This window comes from Diplotaxodon limnothrissa, linkage group LG7 (assembly GCF_057381915.1).
Source record: "Diplotaxodon limnothrissa isolate DT_005_m linkage group LG7, D_limnothrissa_male_GT1.1, whole genome shotgun sequence".
In the NCBI taxonomy this organism is placed as follows: domain Eukaryota; kingdom Metazoa; phylum Chordata; class Actinopteri; order Cichliformes; family Cichlidae; genus Diplotaxodon; species Diplotaxodon limnothrissa.
Window position 1 is genome coordinate 68,703,374 of NC_140602.1, and position 9,652 is coordinate 68,713,025.

The following is a 9,652-nucleotide window of genomic DNA, read 5'->3' on the forward strand; positions in this document are numbered from 1 at the left end:
CACAGTTTTAGCGATTGCCTGCAGATATAACTGAAAGAAAGATTTAAAACATTTGTAAATATTTCCCCTCAAAACTGACCTTAGCAGCAATACAAGAAAGCTACAAATAAGTGCTTATTAATGATCCTGTCATCTTACACATATTTGTATTTAATTTCACAATTAAAAGTTTCAAACTAAATTAAGCCTACTTGGAAAAAGAATCAAAAAGCATCCATGAACAAACAGGCTTACACAAATATAACTTTTTTTTGCATTTAACATTTCTACAACTCCTGTTACCTGGAGTTTAAGAGGCAGAAACCAGCAAGCTGCTTTGAATGATCAAGTCTGTACATATATAGAACAACTTCAGCTTAAATTGGTCTTCCAAAACTCAAAGAGGCAGCAAGCTGCTATTAAGGATAAGATATATCTTCATACATGTCACATTTTGTATTTAGCTGTACAGAATTTTTTTACTAAATTGAAGCTTAAATGACACTGTCACATAATACCAAACACCTAAAGGAATCTTCCTTTTGAACATATAAGCAGGATGTAAAGGTTGACCCAGAGCACATTGCTAAAAAACCTCTGTAAACATTTCTCGCAATACAATACCACCAAAAGGAAGAAAAGAAAAAAAGTGTCACCTCGAAGTGCAGTCACATGAGAAAAAACAACAACAACAACAACAACAAAAAACCCCCAAACAAACAGTATCAGCAGTATAACATTGCAGTTTTTCGTTTTGTGTTCAGTAAAGAATTGCTGAAGTGCAGTCTTTGACCCTTCAGTGAAACAGACGGTTTTTGAGAGCAAGAACTTTGTTGGAGAGTTTAGCTCCATCCAGTTCCATGAAAACCTTCTGGAAAACCTCAAAGGTGTAGCGGAGGTCAGCAGGGTAGGCAAGGTTTAGTGCATACATGAGTCCAAATAGCATTACCACAGCAAATGCTACATTATCCAAATTCTTCACCACCCTGATGCCTTCAAGGACAACTCCAATGTCTTCTTGTTCATCTGCTGAAGCTTGTTCTTTAAGAAGATAAATTCCAACAGTGGTGTCTTCAATGGCCTCATTGATGGCGTCTTCATCAATGAGGGATTGTGGTAATTCTTTTAAACTCAGCATTGATCTGAAAACATCAGCACAAAAGAGTGAGCTTCAAATGTTTAACACCAGGAAGAAGGCCACAATCACCAATGCTGAAGAAATTGGCTGTTAAATGTGCCTAAAGTATTTTAGCTTAACACCTCTTCCAAGAACTCCCGGTGTGAGTCAAACTTTACCTCATGGACATCAAATAGAGCAGGCCATCTTGCCATGAAAGCCTCTACCATTAAGATAAGATAAGATAAGATAAGATAAGATAAGATAAGATAGAACTTTATTAATCCCTCGGGTGGGTTCCTCTGGGAAATTCGACTTCCAAAAAAAGCACAGCAACGACCGAAGTTACAGTTACAGAACTGTTATATATATATATATATACACACACACACACACACACACACACACACACACACACACACACACACACACACACACACACACACATATATAAATACAGAGACAAATATAAATAAAGTATACAAAGGGGATAAATAGAATAAATAGGAATAAAAAATAAAAATACAAGTGAATTGCACATTTCAAGTATTGAGTCTATTGCACTGTTGACTATTTACAAAAGTATTGCACAAGGTATTGTACAGTGAGGTGCAGAGGCACTACAGCTTAGTTGTTCCCCCCTCCTTTGTCCTCCTGTTTCCCCTCCCTCTCCCCTCCAGAGAGGAGTTAAACAGTCTGATGGCGTGTGGGACAAAGGAGTTTTTAAGTCTGTTAGTTCTTGTCTTGGGGAGAAGCAACCTGTCACTGAACAGACTCTTCTGGTTGTTTATGGCCGTGTGCAGAGGATGCCCAGCATTGTCCATAATGTCCATCAGTTTCTTTAATGTCCTTTTCTCTGCCACTGTCACCAGAGTGTCCAGCTTCATGCCGACCACAGAGCTAGCCCTCCTGATCAGTTTCTCCAGCCTGGATGAGTCCCTCTTTGCTGTGCTGCTTATTGGTGCATCACGAACAACTTCATGTCTTCTGTAGGCAAAAGTCTTTTCCATCTTGAATTTCACCAACTCTCTGTTGTTCTTCTTCTTTATGTCCAAGAGTAAAGTTTTCCGCATTGCCTCCAGGCTCTCCTCAGTTTCTTCTGGTGGGTATGTTGGGCAAAAGTTAACTTCTGCCCTCTTTGCTTTTTTGACACCAAAGGCTGCACTGCATCTTCCAACAGGTTTGTTCTTTAGAGAGTTTACAGTCACCTCTGGGCAGCCCAGTTTTCGTAGCTGGGTGCGATAGTTTGAGAGTTTATATTTTAAACTGGTCTTCCATCCTCCAAATCCAGTGTTGGAGCCTGTCTCAGTTAGACAGGGATGCTTCTTGATCAGACTCTGAGCTACTTGATCCATTTCTTTATCACTGACATACACTTTATACTTCACAATTTCCTGCACCAAACCTTCAAGGATGGCTGACTTCAACTTGGGATCTGGAATAAGTGCAGTTCCATTCTGATTGTACGCAATTTTTGCCTGCTGAAGTTGTAATTCAGCATCATACGAAAACTTGGGCACATAAAAGACAGCAGGCCAAGAAGATCGTGAGCTTGTTGACTCACTTGATGACAACACATCCGTGTCCACAGATCCACCAGACAGGTACGAAGAATCGTTAACAGAGGAACAGCTGAGGGCTTCGGAGTCCTGGACAGGATCAAGAATGATATAATCCTCATGCTGCATAGTGGTGGGTCTTGACATGTCAATAACTTTAAGAGTCCCTCTGTCTGCCACTTCTGAAACTGAGGTAAGATTAAGGAACTCATTCCCAAACAAGGGATCCATAAACTGAAGTCTGAAATCGCCCTGAAGACCACAATGTCTCTTGACTTCAACAATGAGATCCTCAATTGATTCAGGTGGTCCATTGGAGAGAGTGAGCCTTTGACAGGTTCCATCAGTCAAGATGATCTTTAGGATCGCAGGGGTCCCCATTTCAAGCAGCTATTCTGTAGACGAAAAAAAAACAACAACAATACATCAGACACCCAGAAAGAATAACTTCAGTTTAGTCTTCATACAGTTACCCATACATATCAGTCAGTTATAAAAGGTCAGATATACAAAAAAAAAAGAAAAAAAAAAAAAAGAATGTATCTAGTGAAATACATGTGACTGAACTTATTACAAATATTTGCACACCTTTTATTTCTTTATGCCTTTTTAAAGTCACCATGCGGACTGATCCGATCTTGTAGTCAACCAGTGGATAAGTGTCAAGGAGTTCACGGAGTGAAACAAGAGTGAATATTCTTGCAGATACTGGGTTGAGCTCAAAAGCTCTGTAGTGCTCCCTGTACCAGCCACCGAGCTCTCTGACAATGTAGAATATGCTCTGGTTTACAATGCAGATGTGGTTTATTTCACAGAATTCTGGCAACCCACCAGCTGCCCTGTGGGCCAGTACCATTCCCTTCCTATAAGTTATGCCCTTTATTGTCACACACTGTGCAAGGTTTATCTCTAGAATGTCAGGGAATGTTTGCCTAATGACTCTAGCCATCTCCTCTTTAAGCAAATCCACTGGAAAAGTTGATACAGCCGAGACCTCTAGTTCAGACTTGCCAAGAGATGGGGAGCTTAGATGGTAAGCTATCATCATCTGATGCTTTGAGGCCAAGGAGAGAGGCACATTCTTAAAGCAGCTTGTGTGTCTCATGACCTGCTTGAAAAAGCTGTGTTTGGCCTCGAAACGCATTGTCCACAGCCAAACAACTGGACCAAAAAACCTAATCATCTGTGGATAGTGCTCCAAATAATGGTGTTTTGGTAGTAGCTTAACATCAGGAAACAGTGCCTGGTATCGCTGTCTGTGCTCTATAATTTTGCTTTCCAAAAAAGCCAGAGAGTCATCACTATGCACAGGGGACACGACAAGTTCTGTGATATCCTTCAGAGTCATGAGAACAAGCCATGCAGGCTCATCTTCAGGCACAAGTGATCCAACTAAAAAAGGCAAGAACCGGAGCAAGCTCCAGTTCTCATGCGCATTTCCTCCTACTGTTTTGGTGCTAGAGAAAGTTTGTGACACTACATGAGGTCTGTTTGTCTTATCTTCCCATTTGTAGGGGAACTTCAGAATCGCATTGTTTAAGTCGGCTAAAGTGAAAAACTTCTTTGATATAAGAACTGTCAAGCAATGAGCCAACTCTACTGGGATTATACCCTCAAAAACATCGTGAGCAAGATCAGGCGGATAACCAAATATGACATGAAAGTGGGACAGATTTTTGGTGAAGACACATTCTCTTTTCACTCCACAACAGCCTGTACCTCTATCTTGGGCTTGTTTGACATGGACTTGGTGAAGGTCTTTGCTTCTTAGCGTGAAAGCACCAGACGCTACAGAATACAGCTGAATATCACTGCTCTTCCCTGTGCAAAATCTGCAATAGTATTCTACAGAAAAGCTTTGCATAAATCCTGCAACACTGTGTGCTCCAAGGTTATCTGCGATTACACTTACGACTGTACCTTTGACTGACTCTCCTAATAGTGGAACATAAACGCCATGTTCTTCAAGAGTTTTCAGATCCTGTAGAAGAGGTTCCAAGATTTTGTCATAACCATAAGTTTTAACGTCAGTGGTTTTGCACAACACTGACAAGTAGATGGACGATAAGGAGGAATGAGATCCTGAAGGCAAGTTAGTCAAAACCCAATAAATGGCACAAAGCTTGTGTTTCTTCCGTGAGGTACCAAGGGGGTTACAGACTTCAAAGTCATCCACATAAAAACGTAGGGAAATCCTTAGATTTTCACCAGAAAGGAAAAAGGTTTTCTTAAATAGGGAACCATCACTTGAAGACCTGTAATGATATGACCCAGTAGAGTCTGTTCCCACCTGTTGTTTATGGCATTTCACAACTTCATCAACAACATCTTTTCTACTCAACAGCTGCTGTAACAATTTCAGCAATGGGACATATTGGAAACTGTGTTTCTTTTCAGCATCAAGTATATATTCAACTGGTTCTAAAACACAGAAATTTTCCTTGTAATACTGCTTACGCAGATATGCTGTGCTTAGCGGACCACCCTTTTGAATGGACCTTAGTACAGGATTACCTGAAAAAACTGCATTAATAGTTTCTGTAATGAGATCTTTATCAATGGGGAGGTTTCTTTGATTAAAGATATTCGTCACAATATCACAGGATAATGGTACAGGTGCCGACCGTATCAAATGATAGAGTTCCTCTAAAAATACATCAATAGCTGTGCTTGGCACATGGACCAAATGCTCCAGCTTTAGCAGAGTAGTTGCAAAACTTTGCTCTATGACTTTTTGCAAGTCCTCAGTATCACACTGACCATGTGAAGGAATGACAGTATCCAACTGATCTACAAACTCCTGACTATTTTCCGCAAATTCATTTGTAGGTGCGATTCCTGTTCTTACTATACCTCGTTTAAAATCACCTGGTGTATAATGTCTGTGTTTACGGTTTTTGTGTGATTTAAATGTACAGTAAATGTTTGTTTTAAAGTTGCAGCCTAGAAACATACAAGTAAGTGTCTCATTTCTTTTAAGATGCGCATATATGTGAGCAAAATAATCACGCTCTGATGCTAAATCATTGCATTCGCAAAGGTGGCAACTGAAAATCGCCTTTTTTTTAGTAGTGACCCCCGTGCTGTGGATTTTATTTTGATGGACAATAAGGGCATTCCACGTTTTAAAGGTGCATGGACAATGCAGGTATGTACATGGAAAGTGAGAACGACGTCCAAAATGTGGATGTTTTAATCTGTAGTGATGCAAAAGCTTGGAACGACTTGACACCGTTTCTGTGCACCCCTTACAACTCCACATTCCCAGCACCACCTAACCCTGTAAGACACAGATAATCAAGAGTCAGCTCATTCAATATCCAGAGGATTACGTCAGATTCAGAGATCACACACACACACACACACACACACACACACACACACACACACACACACACACACACACACACACACACACACACGCTTAAAATTGGACGCCAACATTGAAGATTTATTTTGTTTCTTTATGCTAATCTACGTATACAATAACATTGATGTTATTGCACATAACAAGAATATAACTTCATTTTCCAGACATGTGTAATCATAAAAGTAAAAAATGCCACCATCACATACAACATTAACTTTTACTAAAAAAAGTTATTCCCAACAAGCAGAACATTAAAGTGCCAATCTTTTGCTCATTTATACATAACCCAGACCCCAAAAGTTACAACCCAGAAAGGTTGTAACTTTTGTTTGGACAGTATTGGAAAATTCACAATCCAGAACTTAATTAGACAATTAGAACCACTGTTTATTGGCCATGCTTTTCTTGGGGTGCTGGGAGCATGCTCCATTGAACAAATGTATGTATCTGTTTGTAGATATCTGTATTAGTTGGGCTTGAATAAGATAATAGTTAAGTAAGGGGCACTTCACCTAAAACAATGACTATGACAGATGATTTGGCATTCATGGGCAAAGGTTCTTAAACCCAAGTCTAAGTCTACATCCACACACACAAGGTATTTTTGAAAACGCAGCTTTTTCTGTGCATTTGGGTCTTTCGTCCACACAAACGGGATTTTGTATCACTGAAAACTGAGATTTTCACGCAACGCCTTTTTAGACGTCACACTGTGAGATTAATTTCTTCAGTAGCAGATACTGGCAAAATACTGTTGCTGTTAATCTTACTGTTTGCAGTTTTTACACACTTACATATACATACGCAGTTACTGTGCCTCCATTAAGAAAGACAGGCGTCAGGGTGAACTTATACATTTAACATGGACGCTCTCACAACCTAAATACCTACGCCAACTTTGTAGTTGGTTTTGCGAAAACATTTTATTTTTATTAAATTTCTGTATGCTGTATGAATTTTGTGCATTCCCCAGTTGTGAGTCTACACCAGTCGTATTTCATAGCGTTGTGAACCTGGCCATGAGAGCGAGAGACACAAAATCCAAAATACTGTCTTTAGTTATTAACATTTTAAATGCCTTCATCATTTCAAAGGTAACACAAAATTAGCTGCCTTTCTAGAAAAAACACGAAAACTTTTCAGAATTACCTCAAAGTTTTGTGAGTATACAAAACTGTTTACTCCTTCCGCTCCCAGGCTTCTAGACTTCTGATTAACCAACATTTCTACACTGTTTGTTACACTAGGATTTGGTTCTTGACAGCATTTGAGTTTACATGTGGACGGAGATATTTTTTCAAGACTGCAGCATGGATGGGATTTTTTTTATTTTTTTAACTAAAATGGGAAATCTCCATTTTCAAAAATATCTGTGTACGTGTGGACGGATTCTTGTTATGACTTGCGTGTGTGTCAGCCACCAGAATTAACATATCTCACAGTGGCAATCCCAGCTTGCTAAACTCTGACGGTTGCAGCAATTAGCCACTGTAGCAATGACTAGCAGTGTAACACAAACACTATTGCGCTCTCTCGGTGAGATTTCATGAGCTTGTTAAGCCACTAACAACCCAGTGTCCTCTGCCACATTCCAAATCCGACCGATAACAGCCACTTTCTCCCGACTATGTGCACTTTGTTAGACTATTTTTCAGCTATAGTCGTGTAGCTAATACCAACACTAGCTAGCAGTGTAAAAAGAAAAGGAAAAAGTGCATTTTGGTGCATGCTGTACGAAAAGCATTACAGATAACTTTTTTCCCAGCACGCAACAAAATAATTCTGTGAAAACATCCCCAAGTAAAACAAATGTATTTAATTTACTTACCTTCTCACTATGCCCACTAACGCAGTGCCAAAGGTTGCATGTGGCTTAACAGTCTTCCAGAAACTGGCGGTCAATTGCGCTCTCCTTGAATAATGTTGTTGTTTAAAGGCCGCGCTTATGTGATTGTCCAATCATATTTAGTTGCTGTCTTTGAATATATTACATCATTTCCGTTGGTGGTCAAACATGATTACAATGGTTTTAGTATACTAATTTAGTCATTTTATATCAATGCAAGAAAAATGAGTAGTTTCAGTATTGTTTATAATTACGTAAATGGTACTTTATTCAATAATGTAAATAAGAGAAACATGAAAGGCTTGTGTAGCATTAACTAAATTCATTTGTGCAAATCCAAAAGCCTGCCAATTACCATTTTTTCAGTGTAGATCATCAGAGCTGAACAGGTGATGGAGAAACAGGTTTACCTTTTAGGTGACAGGAATGAGTTGAAGGGAAGTTATGAACTGTTTCTGAGAGACAAATAACCCCAGGATCCTTTTTTAGGTAGCTGACAGCTGGTAACTGTGCAGGGGCGGGTCTAGCAAAGTGTTGCCAGGGGGGCCAGGTAGGGCATTAACAGGGAGAGGGGGGCACAAAGAAATACTTTTCTTTCTTATTCTCATTTAAAATGTCTAGCTTTTAAAAAATAATTAACTGAATCTTACAACAAACGATTGATAGATTGATGCATATATACCATCAGAACAGTGTACATCACTGTCGTGACAGTGTTTATTTTCATTCAAAGGCTTTATGATTTTTCCTATAATGGTGGGCCAGTCTCTAGTAAAAATGCCCGGGACTATTTTCTGTCCCAGTCCAGCCCTGTAAGCGGCTCATCTGCAGTCTGGTGTTACCTACATCTTCCTATTCAGAAGGCAGAATTTCTGAGTTCTGAGTACAGTCAAAGCACCACGACTGCAGTTTTTGTGTTGGATGTAAAAGGCGCACATGACACTGTGACGTAGGCTAGAATCATGGCAGCAGTCAATGACGGTCCAGGCGTGGGATTTCTCTCGTGGAAATGTGCACATTATCTTTTCCTTTCTATTGGTAGGTGGCACAGTGCACTGTGGCAAGTAAGCAAGCTAGAAGACTGCAAAGTTATGGAAGCAACACATTAACAAGAGAATTCTGAGTAAAACCAAAGTTACTTTGCCTAGTAACTAGTTACTTTGAAAGTAACGAGTAACTTGAAGTAACTGAGTTACTTTTGAGAGAAGTAACTAGTAATGTAACTAAGTTACTATTTTAAAGTAACTTACCCAACACTGGATATAACGTCGACCCAGTGGCTACTTAAACTAGCCTCTGGCCTTTTTTCACAGATAGCAGAGATGCAACACTCGCACAAGTTAAATATTTCAGATTAAATCCATAAGAATTCCTTTGTGGTCGTCTCCTGAGCTGAATGCACAGCACATCCTCCTCAGAGCCTCAAACTCAAACACTGTTCAGACTGATTACTGGATACAAAGTGACAAATTAAACTTTTTAATTTCAAAAAATATACTTTCATATATTCTTTGTTGATTACATTTAAAGTTTTTTTTATAATAAAAGCTTAAAAGGCTCATTAAATTAAAATTCCAGTATCTGAAAATATTAGACTGTTTCACTTCTAGTTTGAGTTAATTACTATCCAAGCACTGTAATTTCTGTTGATCTCCGAGTCTAGTTGAGCAAACGCAACCACAGCTGTCCAGATACTGATCGCCGACACTCTGCACATAGAGGATAAACCGCAGAAGCTCATTAGCTGGCTGCTCGCCGAGTGCCGTACTGAAGCGTGTTTA

The 9,652-nt window shown here is 39.5% G+C and overlaps 1 protein-coding gene across 1 annotated transcript; it reads right to left on the minus strand.

Annotated features, from left to right (window-relative positions):
* Positions 1 to 775: 775 nt before the first annotated feature.
* LOC146629705 (uncharacterized) lies at positions 776 to 2,451 on the minus strand. Its single transcript, XM_085357147.1, has 3 exons — positions 2,044 to 2,451; positions 1,276 to 1,319; positions 776 to 1,121 (listed from the first exon to the last, which is right to left on the minus strand). Exons 1-3 carry the CDS (start codon positions 2,449 to 2,451, stop codon positions 776 to 778), a joined length of 798 nt encoding a protein of 265 aa, XP_085213273.1.
* Between the last annotated feature and the right edge of the window lie 7,201 nt (positions 2,452 to 9,652).